Source organism: Pseudonaja textilis, chromosome 1, assembly GCF_049901715.1.
Source record: "Pseudonaja textilis isolate UNSWEBS1 chromosome 1, rPseTex1.2, whole genome shotgun sequence".
Taxonomy (NCBI): domain Eukaryota; kingdom Metazoa; phylum Chordata; class Lepidosauria; order Squamata; family Elapidae; genus Pseudonaja; species Pseudonaja textilis.
Genome location: NC_141990.1, coordinates 81,132,356 through 81,157,293, shown reverse-complemented (window position 1 = coordinate 81,157,293; position 24,938 = coordinate 81,132,356). Strand labels below are relative to the sequence as shown.

Below are 24,938 nucleotides of genomic sequence, written 5' to 3'. Positions count from 1 at the left end.
TCCATATAATGCCATTATATCTCAAACTTCCTTTTTTGTGTGAAAAGATATGCAGCGTTAAATGTTAAAGATGTTAAGACTTTAATAAATATTAATGATAGAATTGAACTGGAATGGAATGAGGGTTTTAATTACATATATTTATAATCCTTTTTCTTAAAGAATATAGTGTGTATTATAAGAATGTACCAAGCAGAATTCGATTGGATGTATTATGTATTATATTGAATGTCATAACCTTAGGGTATATATAGAAGTTTAAACAAGAGTTGAATGGATAAAATTCAAAGATATAAAGGTGTCATACTCCAATTAGTAACTACAGGAGAAAATTTGTTTAATGAGTAAAGATAATATGAAATTGAAGCAGAACAGACAAAAGTATAAATATAATGATTTGAACTGAGATGAGATAATCAAAATAAAATTGAGAAAATTAAAAGAGGGGAAAATCTATATAGAAAATGTAGAACAGTATAGGATATGGAACAGAACACAAAAATGAGCATGAAGTTGAGTTTGTGTCTGTATAAAGAAGTGCAACCCGGGACCATGCTATTTTCAAAAAAGATGTTTTACTTGTGTGTGAAAACCCAAATAAAAATTTAATGATTAAAAAAAAGAATAAAAGGGAGGGAAGTTTGTATCATTTTACACTGTACATTTGAGTTGAGTAGAAATTCAACTGTAAACATGTTTCTCCAAAATTATTTCAATGAAACTTATATCCAGGAATGTGTAGAATTATGTACTTAAATTTCTTTAACAATGAATCTCTCTTTAAATTAGTTGGGATTACTAAATTACTTTTTATTCTAATGGAAATTACTAACATTTCTCATTTTGGCCAAGTGGAGTTATTAGATATCCAAGGATGATATATAACCATAAGAAATTAGCACATTACTTTCATATTTTGACCATGAGTAAAGGTGGTAGGAATGAAGGAGAATGTTTTTAGTACAGAATATCTGCTATTTTAAGCACAGTTCCATTTGAACTGTGTCCAAGCAATATTATTTTGTTTGTCAGAAGCCGATTGGGAAGGTTGCAAATAGCAATCACATTTCCCTCAAATGCAGCAACCACTGTAAATGTGAGCTGGCTGCAAGCCTCCAAACCATGATCATGTGACACAGTGACAATTATAAGTGGTCTGGTAAGACCGGCCATAGGTCACTTTTTTCAGCACCATCGTAACATAGAACAGTTGCTAAATGAATGGTCATAAGTCTAGGACTCCTTTGGATGGTATAGCCACTTCAATATCCCCCCTGCTTCTTGTCGTGGTATCTAAAGCTTAATCATGATGGTGCCATCTAAATGTATTGATTTTGGTCAGGACATTCAAGAACTGACTTCCTATGCTTCTTGTTTAGTCATTCGGGAAATGGGACTCTCTTCCATCTATTGTTCCAATGGTTATATCAGGTGTCTTCAAACTTGACAGCTTTAAGACTTGTGGAATTCAACTCCCAGAATTCCTCCTCCAGTCATGTTAGCTCAGGAATTCTGGGAGTTGAAGTCCACAAGTCTTAAAATTGCCAAGTTTCAAGACCCTTGGATTATATTAATCAGTGTGAAAAAGTTGGAGGAGCACATAGCCAAATGCACCATTAGGAAGTAAGAGTAACGGTGATGATAGAAGTGCAAAGTTTAGCTGCTTATGCATGAAAGGGGAAATGGTTTCAATAGTCTTGTCTGCATTATGTTCTCAGCACACAGTTCCTTTCAGATGTAAGTAAAGTCTCTCTTGAGATGAACTCAGCTTCTGGGGACAGCCTAATGTTTTTGGTTGGCGTCAATCCACCCCTCCCAGATTTGACAGTTTCTTGTAATGAATGATCATATTTAATTAGCTTGGTGGATTCTTACTCCCAACCACAATGATATTTTCATGTGTTGACTTGTAGTGCCAACCGGCTCACTAATGTCGGGATCTTGCTGTTGGCTGAGTTTGGTTTTCTTCTGACAAACATTGCATTACCGAAGTAGGTTACTAAGATCCCAGTATTTCCACCCTGAGCTATTCTTCATTGCTGAACTCACTGTTGTTCCTTTTGCAGGCCTGGCTCGGAGACCAGACGTCACAATGGCAGAGAGAGAATGACCAGCACCAATGAAAGGGGAAACCTGTCTATGGAGTCTACCAAGGAGACCCGCTATTGTGCTGTTTGCAATGATTATGCTTCTGGCTACCATTATGGGGTTTGGTCCTGCGAGGGCTGCAAAGCCTTTTTTAAAAGGAGCATTCAAGGTAATAGAACACAAACACACCTGGCATGTAACTATCTTGCTCAATGCTCATTCTCATCAACCAATGAGAGTGTTGTTTATTACTGAACAGATTGAAACTGTGGATCGGTATATCGCTCATAAAAATCAAACTTTTAGAATAAAGAAATAAAATAAATAGTTCACACACCATATTGAAAAGGCATCTTTAGTTCCCCTTTAACATATGAAGTGTGAATAGATTGAAGTGTGTAAGCATGAATTGGAAATTAAAATTAAAGATTACTCTAGCCTGTTATCTGTATTGAAGTATTTTGTAAATGACTCAGATTTGTAAATAACAAATCTAACCCCCAATACCCATTTTGCTTGTTTCTTCAATACTTGCCTGCGGTTGTGTGTTGTTGCAGTTACTATAACAATAGTAGACAAAATAAATACAGGACTCCCTAGAGAAGCTTTCCATGATTGTCATAGTATAGATTCTCCTGCTTGAGCAGGGGGTTGGGCTAGAAGATCTCCATAGTTCCTTCCAGCTCTATTCTGATTGATTCCCTAAAATATGACACACCTACAAATCCCAACTCCAACTCAAAACTGGGAAAGGCTTCCAAGAAGTCCACAAACTGTTTGCTGAAATGAAGCGATTGCTTATGAAGTACTCATAGAATAACAGAGTTGGAAGGGACCTTGGAGGTCTTCTAGTCCAATCCCCCTGCTTAGGCAGGAAACCCTACATCCTAATTCTCCTTCTTTAAAATCCAACCTTTGATTTTGTGAAGTGTTCAGGGAAAACAAGATTTCCTGCATGAGTTTGATCTTTGTAGGTATAGAGATATTCTGGCATCTGAATATTACTTCCAGGTCCTTGTTGGGTACTCCCCAAGTGCTAGCCTGAGGTAGGTAGGTAGAGAGGTAGTAGGTAGGTACAGTGGTGGGATTAAAAATTTTTTACTACTGGTTCTGTGGGCGTGGCTTGGTGGGCATGGCAGGAGAAGGATACTCTGCAATCTCCAGTCAGAGGCGGTATTTGCCGGTTCTCTGAACTACTCAAAATTTCCTCTACCGGTTCTCCAGAAATGGTCAGAACCTGCTGAATACCACCTCTGGACTATTTATTTATTTAGGAAAATTTATATGGTTGCCCAAGTCACTCTTAATGATGCCAGGTGGCTTACAAAGATAAAAACCCAATATAAAAACAATAAAAAAGGAATAACAACCCCCACATGCTCCAGCAACAACAATCAAATGAACCATTTGGTGGGATCATATTTATGTATCACAATTATCATATTTAATCCAGTTTTATAATTAGAACATATTTAGCTTTTTTCTTTAACTACATAATCTCCATCTTTTTTTCTGATAAATTATACTTTAGAAAAATTACCATAAAGATAATTAAAGGATCGCCTCTTTTCCTATATAATGAAATTATAATAGCCAGTCTTGGCAGAGCAATTAATACATAAGAAGAGAAATGAGCACCAGATCCCACCTATTCAAATAGCTGTGCATAACTTCTTATGTGTTGATATCTAAATCAGGGACTTTTCCTGGTGTAAAATTGCTTAGCTCTGTTTTTAATGTTTGAACATGACCAGAACCAAATACACATGCAAACTCAGAATTCCCTACTCATCAAATGTAATATTTGAGATAAAAAAGCCCCTGTACTGAAAGTATAAACATTTATAAAAGTTTCTAAATATTGTTACTGAACATGAGTCCACTCAGAACCTTTTAAAAGTAGGGATAATTTGTTCCAGGTTTCATGCATGGAGGAGGTGTTATCCAAAGAATAATTTAGTAGTTGAAATAGTCAGATGGATCAGCATTTTTTAATTATGACAATTAAAATATAATAGCAAAAGTAATTTCAGTATCATGGGTTTTCCCCACAACTGAACTTTCTTCAAAGGATAAGACACTGGAGAAAAAAAAATTCATTGATACTGGTGAGAAGAAAGAAGGGAGGAAGGAAACTCTTAAAATGAATGCTGTGATCTGGAATCCCTCAATGGTTTTTTAAAAGTTGGATTCATTTGAAAAATATTTATACCTATATAGCAGTCAAAGAGCGCCCAATATTGAGCCAATTGTACATATTCTTCAGAGTCAGATTTAGAAATCTTCTAAGTCTAAAGCTGACTGAACTAAATCTGGGGTATCCAGTTATTCGTAGTTTTCATTCAATAAATTGTATCCATAGGAATTGATATGAAATTATCATCATTTATCAGAATGATGTTAGCAATAGGAGCAACTAAAATAATGAAAACAAAGTAAAATGCTTGGGGGAAAATGTTTGCAGTCTCAGTGGATTCACTTCAAGTTTCAGATAGCAAATCCAATTTCATTCCTCAGCATCTCAAGGAAGGGATAGAAAGAATTCTTCCAAAAAAACAACAACAATGTTTGTAGTCACAATTACTACTTAGACTGGGTGGATCAATTGGTCTGACCTACTACAGGTAGCCCTCGACTTAAAAGCACAATTGAGCCCCAAATTTCTGTAGCTAAGGGAAACATTTGTTAAGTAAGCTAATTGATTGGAAAATTCTTAGTCCTAATGGTAGTGAGGCAGAATGTTTGAAAATACTAGATTCCTATGCTAAAATACAAGTAGTCCTCAATTTACGAAAGTTCATTTAGTGACCAAAGTTACAACAGCGCTGGAAAAAGTGACTTATGACCATTGCAGCATCCCCATGGTCACGTGATCAAAAGTCAGACCCTTGGCAATTCTCCTATTTATGAGTGTCTGGGGTCACGTGATCACCTTTTGCAACCGTCTGACAGACAAGATCCATGAGGAATCCAGATTCCCTTAACAACCATCATGCTATCTTAACTACTGTGGCACGAAAGGCCATAAAATGGGGCAAATCCACTTATATATCTCACTTAGCAGCTAAAATGTTGGGCTCTATTGTGGTCGAAAGTTGAGGACTATCTGTATTACCAGCTTGATGGTGGGTTGCCATTTCCCCCCCTCTTTCTTGGCCTTCTCTAAGCATCCTGGGCAGACTTTCAGTATGAATGGAAACTGAAAGCTTTAAAGTCTTTAAGGCAGAAACAAAGAACATATATGGAAGAAAAAGTAAATCCATGAAAGAATAAAAACATACATTTCTCTTCCTCTTACTAGCCCAACTACCGTTTCTTGATTTGGGGATGAACAAATCGTTGCCAACACCACATTCAGTCCTGCCTTTCTGTGATTAATAACTTTAGGTTCCTACTTACATCCCATTGCTCAGTCCTTTTCCCTTTTTCACGAAAAGCTTCCTGCAGTTGAATCTATTACCGTCCACTGTCTTCTTAAAGTGAAGCTTCTCATGTAGTGAACTGTAGTTACAGAGATATTCTTTTTTTTTTTTGGAAGTACAATTCCTTATGTTGTAGTCCACCCCTCCGCTACAATAATTTCACTGCTGCTTTTAAGATTTTCTGTTTCATCCAAAAGCTTTTCTCAATTGCCACTAAGGGGTGCCATGTGTATTCTTAATATAGTTTCATGTCAGTACATGTTGCTCTTTATTGATTTTCTGCATCAACATGTAGAGAGCGATCTCAAGATAAGAGAATGTGGGATAAGTGAAAATTGCAATCCTGTTTATGTGCGACATTTACTTTATATATAATTATCCTTTCCCTCACAAATGTTGAGGTTCTTGGACTAATAGAATAGTTGTGAATTCAGTAGACCCTGCAGTAGACACCTGATTATTACATCGAACATGTAAACAAGCTAAATACACTACTAACATGGGCAGCATCCTGCCCATACCCTTTTATCTTTCTTGGTGATTTCAATCTGCCTCATATTGACTGGACCCTAAATGAATGTACAACTGAAACCATACACGCAACCTTCTACAATGCTGTTACAAATCTGGGACTGGAACAACTAGTAACCAACAACAGTAGACTAAAAACTGCCTCGATGTCATCTTCTGCAATAGTTTGAATTTAATTTACGGAATACAAACTAAAGAACCCTTTTCCAGCAGTGACCACAATATGATTGACTTTTGTCTCAACATACGTCCACACAAAAACCACCACAATGACGTAATCCCCAATTATAACTTCAAAAAAGGCAACTATGATCTTATAGACAACGATCTCTCATCCCTTGATTGGCAATCTCTATTCACTGGATGCAATACTGTTGAAGACCATTACAACATATTTTTACTTGAAGTCAAAAGAGTCATCAAACTATATGTACCAACAACAACTCCCAAAACAAAACAAAAAAACAGATTGCCCATAACAATAAGGAAACTTCAATCCAAAAAGAGATCACTCTGGCGGAAAAACAAATCTGGTCACATTGCCAATTTCAAAAGCCGATACAAAAATTTATGCCACCAGATAAAGACCGAATGCACCAATTATCATATTAAACAAGAGGAAAACCTTCTAAGCACCAATTCTACCAGTGCTTTTTACAATTTTGTAAACAACAAACTAAAAGATTCAAGGTCCATCCCACCCCTGATAGGACCTAATGGTAAAGACTGCAACGACGACACCATTAAAGCCAACATCTTTAACACATTTTTTGGCTCAGTATTTGTAAACAGCAATGGATCATGCCCAGTATTTCCTAGCTGAACCACAGATAACTACAATGATCTAATACATATCGATTTTACAGAAGACAATGTTGAAAAAGCACTTTGCAATCTAAAACCATCTCTATCTATTGGACCGGATGGATTATGTGCCTACTTCTTAAAAAAGCTACCCACTGCCATAGCCAAACCTCTAAGCATAATCTTTGAAAAATCTTTCAGGACCAGTTCCTTGCCTAACCTATGGTCACAAGCCACGGTCATCCCCATCTTCAAAAAGGGAGACCCTAGCCTAGTTGAAAATTACAGACCAATCTCCTTATGCTGCATCACCTGTAAAGTCATGGAATCAATTATTAACCAATCCATCATCCTCCACTTAGAGACAAACAACCTACTCTCCAATAAACAATTTGGTTTCAGAAAAAAACTATCCTGTAATCTGCAACTCTTACACTGCAAAAACATATGGACTACACAACTTGATCAGGGCAAAACAATAGATGCAATCTACATAGACTTCTGTAAAGCCTTTGATTCAGTGGTACACGACAAACTACTACTAAAAATAAAATCCTATGGTATCTCTGGACAACTGCATAACTGGATAGAAGCATTCCTGTCAAACAGACAACAAATGGTCAAAATTGGGAGCGTCCTATCAAATTCTGTACCTGTCAATAGTGGTGTCCCCCAAGGCAGTGTTCTAGGACCAACTCTCTTCATACTCTACATAAATGACCTCTGTGATCATATTAAGAGCAACTGCGTTCTTTTCGCTGATGATGTAAAGCTGTTCAATACCACAGACAATACTGCTACCCTTCAAAAAGATCTTGACTATGTATCAGAATGGTCAAACAAATGGCGACTTCAAATCTCAACAAATAAATGCTCTGTCTTACATATTGGAAAAAAAAATCAGAAAATAAAATACAAGCTGAATAGTCAAGATCTTGTTGATGATCCAAGCTCTGTAAAGGACCTTGGAATACTCACCTCTAATGATCTAAGTGCTAGAGCCCACTGCAACTACATAGCCAAAAAGGCATTAAGAGTTGTTAACCTAATCCTACGTAGCTTTTTCTCTGGTAATATCACACTACTAACTAGAGCATACAAAACATTTGCTAGACCAATACTCGAATACAGCTCATCAGTCTGGAACCCACATTACGTATCTGATATTAGCACAATTGAGAAAGTCCAGAAATATTTCACAAGAAGAGTTCTCCACTCCTCTACTCGTTGTAGAATACCTTATGCCACCAGACTTGAAATTCTAGAACTAGAAAACCTTGAATTACGCCGTCTTCGGTCTGATTTAAGCATGTTATATAAAATCATACATTGCAATGTCCTACCTGTCAATGAATACTTCAGCTTCAACCATAACAACACAAGAGCACACAACAGATACAAACTCAAGGTTAACCGCACCAAGCTTGATTGCAGGAAATACGACTTCAGCAACAGAGTGATCAATGTCTGGAATACTCTACCCGACTCTGTAGTTTCTTCCCCAAACCCCAAAAACTTTAACCTTAGACTGTCTACTATTGACCTCACCCCTTTCCTAAGAGGTCTCTAGGGGGCATGCATAAGCGCACCAACGTGCCTACCATCCCTGTCCTATTGTTTCTTTTATTTTTCTTTTATTTTTCTTATATGTACCCATTTCATGTATTCATAACTATGTATACACTTATACTTATTATCTTGTAAACAATTGACAAATAAAATAAAATAAAAATAAAATAAATAAAATATCTTATCCTACCTCAGCAATAAACTCAGCAGTAATGATGGAGTTCATAGGGTTGAGAAAGCTCATGAAGCACATGTTGAAAATCTGGAACCTGAGAAAAATAAAAATGTTGAAAGGATTGTGCACATTCTGAAAATGATTTAGAAAGAAAGTTTTAGAGCTCACATGAGTGCAGCACTTTTTCTGCCACTTATTAAAGCACTAATGTCTTTTTTCAGGCATCCACATGAGCTGTTTGCGTTGCAGCACAACAATGTTGTAATGAATCCAATTTTTAAAACAGCAGCATCTTTTTTTGCAGATTCTTCTGCAAGTCTAACAAAAGTTAGGTGTGCTTTAATATGGAGCAGAGGGATTGTGACTTATGACAAAAATGAAGCAGTTCTTCCAAATAGTTTTTAAACATACATCTATAATATTCCTTAATAGAAACAGAAACTATGTGAACTTTAGTTAGATAGAATGTGTATCTGCACTTCTTCCGTGTATTAAATGAATAACAATAAATAATCTACTTAATATTTTGAATACAGTAGAGAAGCACCATTTCATGAGAACCTGTTGTCACTATGTACTTACATCAATTTAGTTTAAAGAAAGTTTTTAGCAATTGAAAAGGGAGCAGATTATTCTATTACTTCACCCTTATAGAAGTATGCTCCATGGTTTCAATTCTACCCTCATGGAAGAAATTTTTTGATATTATATTCAATCATATTGTCTTTCTGAAAAAGATGGCTGCCATTATTCAGCTCCTGAAGTAATTGAAAATCATTAGTTGCTTGAGGTACTTCCAATCTATGGGTCTTCATATTGCCCCTCCCCCCAATTTTCTTACAACTTGTGAAATCAAGGCAATACTATTGCAATGTTCACAAGACATGGATATTAAAGTTACTTAAAAGTTATTTAACAAGAGTACTGTACTTGAAAGCTGTCTAATTTATCTTGCTCTTTCTAATGTACTTGAAAGCTTCTACTTGAAAGCTGTCTAATGCTTCTGCTCTTTCTGAACTATGAAGTTGAAGACATGAAGTTCATCCACAACAATTTTTGGATGAGATTCTTAATGCATTATTGGCTTCTTTCTTCACAGAAGAAATGATGTGGAGAAGGAATCTATGTAGTCTTTCATATCTAGTTTTTTCTGTCTGTTTTTTTATTACTTGTGCCTTTCTGGCTTACAAAAGTCATTAAGGAGGGAAAGATGGAATATCTGCTCAATGTACTTTGGTTTTCTACTGCATTAGGCTGCCCCCCTCCTTCCCTGTCTTTATGTAAAATGTCTCAAGTTCTCATGGGGACAATATTCTGGCAATTTTTCATCTAGCTTCAGAACTCAGCATATGAGATGTCTTTCTGTGGCTGAAGAATTGACGTATATGAATTAATATCAGTACAATAATACCCCCCCAAAAGTTTCATGGAACAAATAGTCTTTCTAACTATCATATCACAAGTCATACTGGAGGACTGATAAATGGGTTGATTAGTCAATCAACAATCAATCCTAAATAAAATAGAGACATTATTTTGCAGTTCTACAGATGTGCAACCTCCAAATCATCATAAGTCTGGAAAACCTAGAAACAATGAGTTCTAGTTACCTTAGGGTGACTTTAAGCCAGTTCCTCTCAGCCCAATCTAACTCACAGTACCATTGCTGTGGGGAAAGCTATGGAGCTTCCACCAGAATGAATGAATGGAGAGGAACAATCTGGGACTCAACCCTAACTGGAGGGAGTGGTTGTTGATTTGGTCATTTGGGCATTTGACCCAATATTTTTATTTCAAGTTCTGGTTGGGTCTTACTAGACTTGTTGTTCTTTCTTTAGCAGTAGGTGGCAGGCATGCCTAAGATGGCATTTTGTGCAATTGTACCTATGCTTGGATTTGGGGAGGGGGAGTCTCTACTCATGGTCACTTATTCCAGGTTAACATTTATGGAGATTCTCATTCATCCAGGTCATGGTTGTCCCAAAGGTGTTTTTTCAGGAGGCAACTGGACTTTCTGGTTTTTTTTCTTTGAAGATGTTTCACTTCTCACCCAAGAAGCTTCTTCAGCTCTGACTGGATTGTGGGGAATGGAAGGATTTGTATTACTTGCAGACAGTTGGTTATTTACATCTTTTCAGAGAGTCGTTGAGGCACTTGGAGGTTTGTCTGTGTCTTCAGGGTCACCTGAATAGTGCAAATGGTGCTTGTACTTTGCAATTTTTCTGGAAATCCATTCATAGTTCATCCCAAAGTGCATAGCTAAAAGTATATGAAGATTCTCAGTCATCCAGGTCATGGTTGTCCCAAAAGTGCTTTTACAGGAGCAACTGGATATTCTTGTTTTTTCTTTGAAGACGGTTCACTTCTTCACCTAAGAAGCTTCTTCAGCTCTGACTAGATAGTCAGAGAATGGAATGGAAGGATTTATATTTCTGCAATTATTCCTGGTAACTTCTTATCCAGATATTGAAATGTGTTCTACATGGAGCTACCTGTGAAAACTGCTTGGAAACTACAGCTAGCACATGGATAGTTCTGAGTTATCAGTTCCACTAGATGAACCAGATCAGAAAATCAGCTCTATAGGAAGACTAGAACTATATTGTACTGAGATAAAAACAGAATCTTGCAAGTCTTATTACACTATCTCTCCCCTCCTTCTTAGATCCCAGTGAATCAGGGAACCCATGCCACTCTTGAAAATTATCTTGTTTTCAGGACTTGAACAATGTAACAGCTGTCTTTGCTTGGGTAATAGTTCTTGCACATTTCTCTCATCTCCCTTACTCTGAACATGGGTGCATGACAATATGAGCCACACTGGCTATTGTTAGGCTTCTGGATATACTGGCAATCCTTGACTTGGGATCACAATTGAGACTAGAACTGCTGTTGCCAATTGATGCGGTCATTAAATTAGTTGCGTCTGATTTTATGACCTTTTTTTAATACCATGGCTGTTTAGCAAATCGCATGGCCATTAAGTGAATCATGTGGTCATTAGGCAAATCTGGCTTCCTCCATTGACATGGCTTGTCAGAAGACTCTGGAAAATTTGCAGATAGTGATCATATGACCCCGGGATGCTACCACCATCATAAATACATGCCAGTTGCCATGCTTCCAAATTTTGATCATGAGAGTACAGGGATGCTGTGATGGTTGTAAGCGCAAGGATTGTTCATAAGCCATTTGTTTTCCAGCAGCATTGTAACTTTGAACAGTCATTAAACAAATGGTTATAAGTTGAGGACTACCTGTAATTCAAAGGCCTGGTTGTCATCTATAAATCCCTTCTTGGCCCACAGCCAGGATATTTGAAGAGCTGCGGTGGCCCAGTTGTTAGAATGCAGTACTGCAGGCTACTTCTGCTGCCTGCCAGCTGCCTGCAGTTCAAGTCTCACCAGGCTCAGGGTTGATTCAGCCTTCTATCCTTCCAAGGTAAAATGAGGACCCAAATTGTTGGGGGCAATATGCTGACTCTGTAAACTGCTTAGAGAGGGCTGTAAAAGCACTGTGAAGCGGTATATAAGTCTAAGTGCTATTGCTATATTTGATAAACCTTTTAACTTATCCTCACCCAACAACATCCAACAGGGCTGGCATGCTCAGAATCTCATCTAGTAAACGGACATTTTATGGCACTCATGAAGTGTGCTTTGTCTATCATTGCTCCTGCCCTACGGATGAGCATTGTTCCCAAGATTTGGATGTCTCTGACCTTGCTGGCTTTTAGAAAGGTCCTGAAGACTTTGCTTTTCCTTTAAGCAGGAGACGATGCTGTATGAGTTCCAGGTAGAGTTATTTTTATGGTCACTTTTTATCTAGCTGGCTGCCTGGAGTTGCTTAGTGAGCAGGCAGTCATATAAATAACAAATAAAAATGCCCACTTCAATAAATAATTTTTGATGTTATTTCTGCTTTTATGTAGGGCACATAAACAAATGTCAATTTATGTATTGCATTTCTGGTGTTGCCATAGCCTCCATTAGAATCTTGACAGCATCGCTTTTATGGCCTGGTGTTGTTGTGCACTTTTTCTTTTTAATCAGCAAAATTTCTCGATGTATACTTTGCCATTGTTGCTGTGTGGTGACTGTAAAACTCAGAAAAACAATAACATGAAAAGATAATTACATGTTGGTTTACACTGTGATCTAGAAAAGTTGAAATAATAGTTAATTTCTATTAACAAGTGAATGAAATAATTTTTCCTTTCTCTTAGTTAGGAAGAACCTAGACTATGGCAGTGAAACATGGGCTCATTTTGAGCCTGGTATTATGGGGCATAATTTATTTCCTTTGAAAATTTATGGCATTCTTTTAAGTGGCATGAATTTGACATAATTTGAACAACACTGTATTGCTAAAACAATAGCACTATGTTAGCAATTGAGCTCAAGTGCTGTTTAACAAATAGATTTTAAAAGTGTATGTATGTGTGTGTGTGAGAGAGAGAGGGAGGGAGGGAGGGAGCGAGCGAGGGGGTGAGACAGAGAGGAAGAAATGCAAATGCATATTGATGTGGAAAATATAAATGTGGATGAAAGTCAGTGGCACAAGAGTAATAAGGGCAGAGTCTGTTGTGCTAACCTCATCATCTGCAGAGGCCATTGACAATTAACATTTGACCCCACATAGCTGGCATGTTACAAAAAAAAGAGGTGTAATTTTCTTTGGTCTAGGTCATGATTAGCATTGTTTCTTTGGATATTTCAACTATATACTGTATTACTTCCTTAAGATGAAAAGTCCTTTTTTATGGTGCGCACAGGTGGGAACAAGAACATAGTTCCAAGAGAATCCCAATCACTTTCTTCTGTTAGGTGGAGCTGCTAGCCTTAAACACCTAGCCACAAAGTAGGTAAGATAAGTCTGGAGATGTACAATGTTGGTCTCCAATTTGTATCCTTCCTTCTTTTTCAAAGTTCTTAGAACCAGCTTATCCTTTATATGCAGTGGCCTTCATTCCATACTGTGTTTAACTGGGAGGGTTACCAAAAAGGAGAGGTCAATTCACTCGGCCAATTTAACCCCAAAGAGATTAAGTCATGTATAAAGATCACTTCATGGGACAGGTTGTAGCACTATGTAAATCTAGTTAGTTTGATTTACTGACTAGATAATCAGACTAGATAATTATTATTTTGATTACCTAGTCTTCCAAGAAAAAGCATGGAGAGAAAGAGTGGTGATAAAAGCAAGCCTCTCAGTCATACAACTTACTGCCAAAGCCTGGAAGGAGAGATGATCCATTCCAAATATCAGCAGACCACATCCACTAAGTCATGCTACTGTGGCTTGTCTTATCAATGGAGTTGGAGCCAATGACAGTGTGAAGTATTGCCAGAGTTAGTTTATTTTTAGCTTGCATGTGTGAATGTTCTGAATTTTATAATACTTCTGGACACAGATCTATCTCGTAGGAACTTCCAATGCTTATTCTGAAGTGGTCTCCACATGTAGGATAGACTTGATTAGTTGGCGGCCCTGGTCCCAGTATCTTTGGATTCAACACAAAGAGGTTAATCCCAGGATAAAATGCAGGATAATCCCTGGAATCACTGGGGTTACCAATAGGCTCCTCGGTCCAGTTCAGAAAGATGCAAATTAAACCAAAGGGGTAGAAATAAGCAATGAAGTGTTGCAAATGTACACAGTGCTCTCGCTGAAATCGTTAGATTTCAAATTATCACAAGGTAAGAATAGAATACAATGTTTGCCACTGCGGCATGAATCAGAAAATCAGATAGTTGCCAGTTCAATGGGAACTTTAAGCAAGACACTTTTCTCCCATCTCCACCTCCTCAAATCTCCTATTATGGAGATAATATTTAGAGTTCTGATTTATGGCACAGATGTTAAGATTACAGCCACTGGTTAATGTATTTAAACTATTCTGAATATGCCTTGGTGGTAGGTAAGTGCAAACTATTACAAGTAATAATAGTAACTCATGCTAAGTTTCCCCTTCATGCAGATATACATAGGTAACCTTAAAATAGAAACCATCGAGTGCAGATCTGAATAGACAGTGTGCACTCATCCTTTCAATGAGTAGAATCCTCTAGGTGTTCTATTATAGTACATAAAATTAGGCCATAGCTTATGTAAAAACAGACATTGACAATCTGAGCAGTTCTTTCGTGAATAGTGTTTGCCATCAAGTACATTTTGGGGAAAGGTAGAGATAAAGCGTCTATCAAGCTGAACTTCTGGTGATGTTGTGGACTTAGTTTCCTTGTTTCCCACTGCCTTCACTTGTTTTTTTAGCTTCCCAATCTAGTCTTTCCTAATGATCTCCCATGCAAGCCCCAACTGGTCTGGTTCTCCTTAATTTCCAAGATCAGGCAAGATTGGCTAGCCACAGCCACCGATCTGGGCTCTATAGTTCTATTGAAATGCTCTACACCCTAGCTCAAGATCTGGGGGAGAAACCATAATTTCATGCCCTTTTAAAGGCCAACAAAATGGAGATTGTTTCCTGAGTCCTGCTAGATGAAATTGCTCACTTGACAGGATCAAAAACAAGCCAGAACTGCCAGTTCATACAGTGAGTGCTGTACCTATGGGAGACAGCCCTTAGTTAACTAGGCTTTTGTAAGCTTTAAAGGTGACAGCCAGCACTTGGAATTGTACTTGGAAGCAAACTGGTAATAAGTGCAGTACTTGGGGCACTAGTAGTATATGAACATTTTGTGACCCACCTACCACCACCCATGCCACTGTGGTCTGTAGCAACTGTGGTTTTCAAGGCAGTTCCAACTACAGTGCATTGCAAAAGTCTATTTGTGATGTGACCAAGAAACAAGTGACAATAAAAAGGAACTCCCAATTCAAGAAAGGATGCAGCTGGCACATAAGATGAACCTGTGAAAAGGCCCTGTTGGTCATAGTTGCTTCCTACTCTTCAAACAGGAGCTGCAAATCCAAGAGGACCCCCCCGATTTGCACTAGACCTATACAAACCTGTTCAGGGCTAGAGATAGAAGGTCCCTAGCACCAGGTAGCTCAAACACTCACATGGACTTAGTCTTGCTAGGGTTGAATTGAAGTTGTTACTCCCATCCAAAATCTTACAGTCTCCGGGTCCTGGAACATGACTTCAACAGCATCTCTTGGCCAGCTCAGGGATGAGATTTATACTTGAGTATCATGTGATGATACCCAGAGGCGGGATCCGACAGGGTTAACTACCAGTTCGGTCATTTATGAGGTTCGGTGATTTAAGATGTGCTTCCCTACATGCTGGCGCGTAAATCGTCATCAGCATGCTGCGTGCAGAGAAGCAGCCTTTCAAAAAGGCCTTTTTTCCTGCTTTTTTAACTGCAGCTGTGCCTCGCATGGCAGCTGAAGTTGAAAAAAATCAGGAAATAAAGGTCAGGTAAGAGCCTGGGTGGGCAGGTGGGCAAAAACATCAGCAGACCTAGAACCGGTTCTATGTCTGCTGTTCTTCAGAGCTACCGGTTCTACAGAGGTGGACAGAACCGGTAGAAACCCACCCCTGATGATACCTGAAACTGAACTGATAGACAACTTGGCCCAGTGACCTCATGTAAATGTTAAATAGAAAGGGACAGAGCATCAACTGAAGCATCCTACATTGTGCTTGATAACTCTCTTCCTATAAACATCAAGTGGAACAGCCATGGAGAAAGTTGTTGGCTGAATGCAATTCTCACCCCAACTAGGACATAGAAACATAGAAAAATGATGGTAGAAAAAGATCTAGTGGTCCATTGAATCTGCCCTTTAAGGATGTTTTTTTCTTTTTAATGTATGTATTTATTGCTTTTTAATTATTATTATTATTATTTTATTTTTTAAAAAAATTGTTGGATGATGAACATCACTTGTTTAGCTGAGTTGTACAGTAATTATGGACATCATAGGTATGAAAACATTTTGTTCTTCTATGAAAAAAAATGTTTAATTTTGTAAAATCTTCTCAAAATCAAGTAGTTTTGGGTTGGATAACACAACAATCCAGTAAGAATACTAAATACTAGAAAGTGATTTTTTTTTTTAAACAGTAGTAGCAATGATCCACATGGGGGAAAAACTTCTTCTTTTTGCCAACTGTGTGCTTTCATCGTTTTCTGTTTTTAAGAAATGTAAACAACACTTGGTGTGAAGATGCATGCTGTGTAAATTCTTGCTTTGCAGAAACAGGGCTAGGATTTGAATGTTGGCGCTGCTTGAATGAGGTTGGCATTTGCATTCTTTAAAACTCTTTTGCAAACACGGAGTCTATTTTCATGCACCATATATTGAAGGAAACACTTTTAACACAAGTCAGTGCAGTGAAATGCGGATTACATTACTCATCTGTACTGCAACTCACTTCATTAGATGATGATGATGATAATAATAATTTTAAAAAAATTATCTAAGAAGGTCCTTCTTAGCATCATTATTACAAGTCAATAGATTTTAAATTACTTGTTAACTCACATAACACTTTTAATATACAAGCTTTGTGAACTAGTATTTTGCCTCTTCTTATGACTTTCATTTAAGGAATGAAAGGAATAGAAGCAGAAAGACTCTCTCTTGATCACGCTTTTCCTCCAAATGATAAATAATGAAGCGTTTCAGTCATTTCCCATTTATTTATCTATTTAAAATATTTGTAGAGCCACCAATCTTAAACCAAACTCTGGGTGGCTTACAACCAAGAATAAGCATGCAAACAGGTAATCCTTGCTTAATTTTTAATGGCAACTCTGTCACTAAGCACAGCAGTCACTAAGTAGGAAATCACATGACCTTGACTGCATTTTTTCCGGGTGTAAAGAGACAAGACTCTTCAACTCTTCAACACTTTCAGCTTTTGTTTGCTTCTAGCTACTCCCTCTCTCCCTTTAGAATAATTAAGTGTCTACTTACTGTGTCTACCCTTGAACACACTGAAAACAATATGATCCTGTAGGTAGCTTGGGAGCTGCAGGTGGCCTATGCAAACATCTCTTCCCCAACGTCTCTGCTTTGAGGGGAGGGGGCAAGCAATTTATTTAGGCAATCTCTCCTTTGACTGACCTCTCAAAGAGTGGAGAACTTGGAGAGGAATTTGAAGGGAGCAAGCTGTTTGCTCTTCTACACATCAAAAGCATGGCAAAATGTATTAGGACATTCATGATTGGGCTATGAACAGGAATAAAAAAAAGTGATAGTTTTTCTTACTCCAAAGAACAATAGCTTTGTTTCCCATGAACATAGCTGTGGAATATATGAAGTATAATTCTATGATTTGTTGCCAAATTACTCATGGCAGTCCCACAAACTTCTGTATATCTGAATGATTCCTGATGATTTAGTTGGAATTTTCTAGGAAATCATTTCTGCATGGATTCTAGCTTAATTTGGTAGGAGATGCAGGAGCTGTGATCCTTTGAGAAGAGTACCAGATGTGCTTTGTAAAACTCTGTATAACCATGATGTCTAGTATTTGTCTGAATTTTTGAGCTCAAATTTAGTAACTATTCAATAAATTTAGCCTATAACTTACTATATCTAAAATGCAAAAGAGCCAAATTTGAATGTGGATTTTGTAATGTAAGCTACTCACATTCCTGTTAGGGAATAAGGTTTAGTTGCTCCTTCCAAAAGATGAGTATTTATTAGTATTAGTATTTATTATCACAAAATGTCACAAAATATTAATTGAATGGATGACATTGAAAGCTATCCTAGAGAACAGCATCAGTGAGAAAAAGAGTGGAAATGAGTCAAATGAAGTAAAATTCCATTTGGTTTGCATTTCCTTGCTGGAACAGTGATCAATAGACTTTTAGAATAATGTCAGGAAAGGAAACAACTTTTCAAATACGTGTAGGGCTTAGTCTAGACTGCATTTGTTCCCTGTCATATGCCTAGCTCAACTTTTTTCTCTTGATTGTAGTGACTCCTGAAAGTCAAAACATGCAGGTAGCATTTTTAATTGTTTTCTTGCACCTTTCTGTGTTGTGTTGATGCATGAAAACCTAGTAGCAACTCTGTTCCCAAGGCCAGTCTGTGTAATTTGAGTTTCTATTGATTATTGCCCCGCAGAGTTAACTAGAGACATCATTCCACTTGTTATTCCTTCCTGCTCTATTCATCTCATTGTATTTTTGGAAAAGCTGTTTGTTTTCAGCTTTAGCTGCTGTTTCCATGAAGCAGCCAGAAAGCAAAAGCACTTAGGCTTATTGCTTGATTAAATCTCCTTTGCATAAAAATTATTTAGGGAAAAAGGAACCATCACAAACAGTACTTAAACCATTGCTGTAGTTTATAACTACCACTTATGTTGGAACATGAATAGTTGGTCTATGATCTAGACAGATTTTCCCTTTTTAAAGACAGCTTCCTGGAAGAAATAAAACTACATTTGTGGCTGGAGTCACAGTTGAAGTTTTGCCCAGAAAATGAAGAATATTCTCAACACATACTGATTATTCATTTTATGAAAGCAAACAGCTTTCTATTTTGTAAATGAGACATAACAACATTTATTTTAAAAAATGATGGTTTTATATTCTGAATGAATCATAGATCAAAACAGTTGATTGAAAAAGAAGCACAGAATGTTCATAATTTCCTGCCATTTTATCACTAGATTTCAAAGGTATGTCATATATTCACCCCCGCGCCTTTTTTCCCTTTTTTTCTTTTCTTTTGAGGCAATAGTAGATTGTTATTCAGATGTTCCAGGTCAGGGGCAATGACCCAGGACCTGTGCTGATAGAATGAAAGCCAAACGAATCCAATACTCTGAAGTTTCAGGAAAACAAAGTCCAATATCATCCTGCAGACACAGATGTCACAGCTAAGAAGGTGCCACATCTGTTTCCAGCCCACATCTGTTTTGTACATTATTCATAAGCCCAAACATTCCATTGTTAATCATAAAAAATCCCACTTATTTGTATGTGACAGTCACACAAATTACTGGATTATTGTACAAGCAAACTTGGATTGAGGTGAAGTTAAAAGCAATACATAGAGGAAATAAAAGGTAGGTGTAATTATCAAACAGTGAGCTCATTATTTGGAAAAGAAGGTAGATTGGTAGCAGAAGACTGGAAAAGGGCAAATACTGTGCCTTCTAAAAGGAGAATAAGAGGACATGAATAACTTCTCTCAGCAAAACTCTGGATCAGGTTATTTAACAGTTCATAAGCATTTAGAAATAATGCCTTGCTTATCAGGAGCCATATCAAAATTAACCTTCTTTTGATAGAAGAACCAGTTTAGCTGACCATAGAAGAGTGGTGGATATAGAGATCAGAAATGCATCTAACATCCTGAAATCCTGCTAGAACAAAATGTGGGCTAAATTATGCTATGGTTAAATGGAAAGAGATCTGCAGGGTCCAATCTGAGTTGGTCACCAGTACCAGAGGTTACACTTCCAAGCTTTTGGGACTCATGGTGGAGCCTATCCTCAGGGAACTTCACTCTCTCCAGACTGAGCGAGAGATAGAGAACTGGTTCCAAAAGTGTATTTAACAAGAATATATCAATAATGGCCATGTCAAATGGCATACTGCGGGGCGTGTATGATACCATATTCATTCTCTTATAAATGACTTAAATAAGGGGTTCAAAATATAATTATCCAATCTGCACAAAACACACAGTTACAGTTAATTGTAGTTAACTATTTAGGATAGCTTCTAGATGCAAAAAAAATCTTGACAAATGCAAATTACTGTCTAATGCTCTTTGGACGGGAAAAATCAAAGACATGAGACAGCATGGGTGTGTGTGCTCATGATGAAGCAGGACATGCAAATAGGATCCGGGTGTCTTGGTGGATCATAAATAAGACATAAACCAACAGTAAGGTATTCCTAATTTCTCCCTTTTCCATTCCCAACCCAAATGGAGTACCTAAATGGAGATGAAGAAAAGTCATTTTTCTTTCTATTTTCGATTGGACAGACCAGATTTAAAATGTCACATCCAGTTCAGGGCACCAGATTGTATGAAAGACAGGAAAGCTGGAGTGTGTCCAGAGGAAAACAACCAACATGATAAGCACATACTCACGGGAATGGTTGGAAGTATTGACTACGTTTATGGAGAATGGAAGTCTGTTTTGACACAAGAGAAATATCTTCAAGTATCTGAGAGGATGTTCTGTGGAAGATGGAATAAATTTGCTGCTGTTGACTTTTCTAAACAATCCTTCACATACATCTTTAAATATTAATTAAATAATAATTTAAATAATATTATTATTAATTTGATTTTTTTAATGTTTCCTTATGGCTATATTACTAGCTACATTCTTATTTTCATTTCAGAATTATCCATAACTATTTAATTGATGCTTGGTATAAAATTATTGCAGCTTCATAAAATGAATTGTTTATAATCCATATGTAATCAACATCTCACATTAATATAGTTAGCATAAATTATTGCTTATTTATGTAATCATATGAGATACCCTCTCATTAAAGGCTATCATTAAAACCCCATTCAATAAATCAAAGTTTTCTGTTAAATAAATAACAGATAAAAGCTTTCTGTCCCTCTCACCCGCACATTAGAGGTCCTAATAATTTTTAATTAACAAGTATTTTCTTGTCTGACAACAGCTTATATTTAATTTAAATTAATTAATACATTAATACAATAACAGGGCAATATGCTGATTTATTTTCTTATATATTTAATGTAAATTTCATGTTTCTGAAGGTTAGTCTGAAAGACACATATAAAAACGTCTATATTTATTTCATGTAGTATTTACACTTTCACTTTTCATCTTTCTCTTGAATGATGATCTTCCCCATGCCAGCAGCTTTACAATTGAGCTTCGATTAACATAAATAATAAACAGATAGTGCCATGATTGTAATTAATATGAGAGCGAGAGATAGGGAGGGAGGGAGGGAGAGAGAGAGAGGGAGAGGGAGAAAGAGAACAAATGGCCTTTAAAAATTGGAAAAAGAAAGAAAAAAACAACCAAATGAAGTTGTTAAATGAACCCAGGGCATGTTTGTAATTGGTTTCATGTCCCCAAATCTGAAAGCAAAATATTTGTCCTCTCTCTGCTCACTGCTCTTGCCAACCTTGTGATGTTCAGTCCTCCTAGGAACAACCGGCTGACAATGAGAGAGAATGAAACTGGTATCTCTCGCCAACCCCGTTCCCTTGTCTTTTGTCAGTGTTATTGCTCCAGGTCTGCAGTTTAACAGCTGTGATGAAATGATGCTGAGGTGCCATGGAAACATGACTTTGGCAAGGAGGGCAGGAGAAATGAGGAGTTAGAAAGGCAGGATGAAGTGACACTTGTTAGGCATGAAAAGTACCTGCCTTGCAACTCCAGTGTGAATGCTGCAGAAGTTTTCTCCCATATTTCTTCCTGTACCTTAACTGAGCTGTAGGATAATCCCAGAAGCATACTAGAATTGTGGAAGTGCAGCAGAGGTGCAAATCCCAAATAGTCATTGGTGCAAATGAAGGAGTCTCAAGAAACAACCAGTGTCCGCACTCCCTCTTCCTTACCCCATTTTAAACCTTACATCACTTTAGCTACTCAATGCATTCTGATGAAGTGAGCTGCACTAGTTTTATCCGAATCAGCATCCAAAGAATGGTGCCAAAAAGGAATCTGTTCTAGATCTAAAAGCAGGGCAGGTAACTATAGCTCCTTTAGGACCTATGAATTTTAACTCTCAGAATTCCTGAGCCAGCATTATCTCATCTCATCCTGTCTTTCCTGTTCTTCAGCTCTCCTGCCATCCTTGCTGAACACATGTTTCCATGGCTGGCTCAGAAATTCTGAGAGTTGAAGTCCATAGGTTGTAAAGGGGCTGTTGCCCACCCCTCTCCAACAGCTTGTTTGTCACTTCCTAATTTCAGATAATAGGGAGAGATAGAGAGGAAGCCCCTTTATAACAACCAAGTTGCCAAGATGTTTGAAAGGCAATTACCAGGACAGGTATAATTAATTGAGATGGTAGCTGAACAGTACCTCAGTAATAATGTATTCACCCACAGTAAATGCAGGTTTAAATGTAAAATGGGGAATGTTTTTGAATTGATAGCAAACATAGCTTATCCTTTTGATTTTTTACTGGAAGCACAATAACATAGCAACCACGTTGATTTGATTTTAGCTCAGCTCTCCTTCCTGATCTGGCTGCCATGCTTATATCCCAGCACAGTCATGACAGAACTAGAACGCACAGAAACATCCTTACTCATGGGGTGTTTCTCATTGTCCTCTCAGTGGAGGAGCAGGAAGACTTTAATTCACAGTTCACAAGGTGAAAGAAAACCTTATCATTCCCCAAAAGTAACCTAGACTTGCCTTACTTGGAAGGAGAGGAAGCTCAATTGTGCTAGCTTGTTGAGGTAGAACAGGACCGAGTGCTGATATCAAGATGGCACCATGAATTTGTGTGTGTGGTGAAACGGGTGCACAAATTTAAGAAATGTTCTGACAACCTGAGGGAGAGGAAGACTCCAAATCATGGCTTTTGGATTGTCCAAGTAGTTGGACTTGCAACATTTCTTAAATTTGTGCACCCGTTTCACCACACACACAAATTCAAGAAATGTTGCAAGTCCAACTACTTGGACAATCCAATAGCCATGATTTGGCGTCTTCCCCTCCCTCAGGTTGTCAGATTTTTGCCTAGTATTCAAGAGGGGAGCAGCAGGTGAGCTCTCAAAGCCCTGAGGACACTTGTGGTGGTGAGGCGTGGGATGGCATTAGGACTTTCTTCGCGGTCTCCCAGCTCTTCTTTTTCAACATTGGACAAAAAAGGAATTAAACCTCCTCATCCAAATGTACTTAAAGTAGAGATCAACAGACCAACATTTAGTATGTAATCTGTATAAAAGAACTTGTGGTTGGAAATAAAACGAATTTAAAGTAAAGAATAGAAAGCCTCTATTTAGTTCATATAATGTTTCATACAAAATTTAATATATCACTTATTTGATCTCTTCATGGAAACGTCTGCTACATACATAATTTGAAACACTGCAATATTTTGCCGAGAGTCATTGTATATGGGATATAAAACATTAGGCCAATAAATATAAATGGGACTTAATGGAAGATATTTCAAAAGGCAATTATAGTGGGCAACTGGAATTCATCAAGAGGCTCGATTGTGTTTCTTAGAGCATTGTCATGATTGTGTGTGGTCCTAGTTCACTTAAGTGTAAATATCTTTCCATTTGGAGATATTAATAAATCCTTAATTCACTAGCCAGAAAAGTGTTCTGTTTAGTTTTTATTGTTTGTTTGTTTACTCTTCTCTTTATTGCTCACCTTATTAAATATCATCTATCTTTGGGCTGACCTTGGCTATGAATGCACCAACAGAGTGAAAAAAATGCCCTATTCATTTTTTTTGCTAAGCAAATATTTCTGCACAGATGCTCTATCCCAACTCCTGAGTTGTAAAGAATATCAAGAAAAGATTTACAGATTAACAGAGTTGGAAGGGATCTTGTAGGTCTTCTAGTCCAACCCCCGCCCAAGCAGGAGACCCTACACCATTTCAGACAAATGGCAGTCCAATCTCTTCTTGAAAGTCTCAAGTGATGGTGCTCCCACAGCCTTCGGGGCCAATGGTTGATTGTTCTCACTATCAGAAAGTTTCTCCTTATTTCCAGGTTAAATCTCTCCTTATTCAGTTTCCATCCATTATTCCTTGTCTGGCCTACAGTTGTTTTAGAAAATAGCTTGACCCCTTCCTCTCTGTGGTAGCCCCTCAAATATTGGAACACTCATGTCTCCCTGGATCCTTCTCTTTAAAAAGCATTAAGATGTATATACACAGTTGGGAGGGGCTGAATTAGACTCTTCCCCTGCCACTTTCCCAGCAAACCAAATAATTCATAAATTTATCTGAAGCAACACTGTACATTTGTATGTCAGGTTTGGAGTACGGAATTTGTGTAATAGTTGTATCATTTTATTATCCATTGCTGCACTTAAATTGTATAGTTCTTTAGAACAGAACTCAAACTAGGGAGATTTAGTGGCATTGCTACATGATATTCCTCCCCCCGAACAGATGTTTGGTACCAAAAAAAGCACGGTACCAAATATCTGTTCAATTGTTCTAAGAAAAAATTCCCAATCTTGGGAGAAAATCTAGAATGATATTACAGTTTTCAGAAGCAGAGGAGAACAGGGCAGTTTCTAGTTCCAGGACTATATATGAGATCAAGATTCATAAGACTCAAGGAAAGTTAGTTTGGTATCTGAAATAAAATGCAATTAGTGCAGTAGCCACTCCCCTTTCCCTAATGGTTCACTCTCCTTGGTGTACTGTAGTAATTATATATTGGAGTAGGATTGGACAGACCCATCCTCAGCCATGGAAATTCAG

At 37.5% G+C, this 24,938-nt stretch overlaps 1 protein-coding gene across 4 annotated transcripts in view; it reads left to right on the top strand.

Moving 5' to 3' along the window:
• The window catches only part of ESR1 (estrogen receptor 1), a 233,867-nt gene that overhangs the window by 126,577 nt on the left and 82,352 nt on the right, over positions 1 to 24,938 (top strand). For all 4 annotated transcript variants that reach the window (XR_015744724.1, XM_087939400.1, XM_087939398.1 and 1 more), the window contains one exon: positions 2,067 to 2,257. Coding sequence is in view for 3 of the 4 variants with exons in the window: in XM_087939400.1 (XP_087795526.1) it covers positions 2,067 to 2,257 (191 nt within the window). In the remaining variant the exon portion in view is untranslated. The remainder of the gene's footprint in view (positions 1 to 2,066; positions 2,258 to 24,938) is intronic.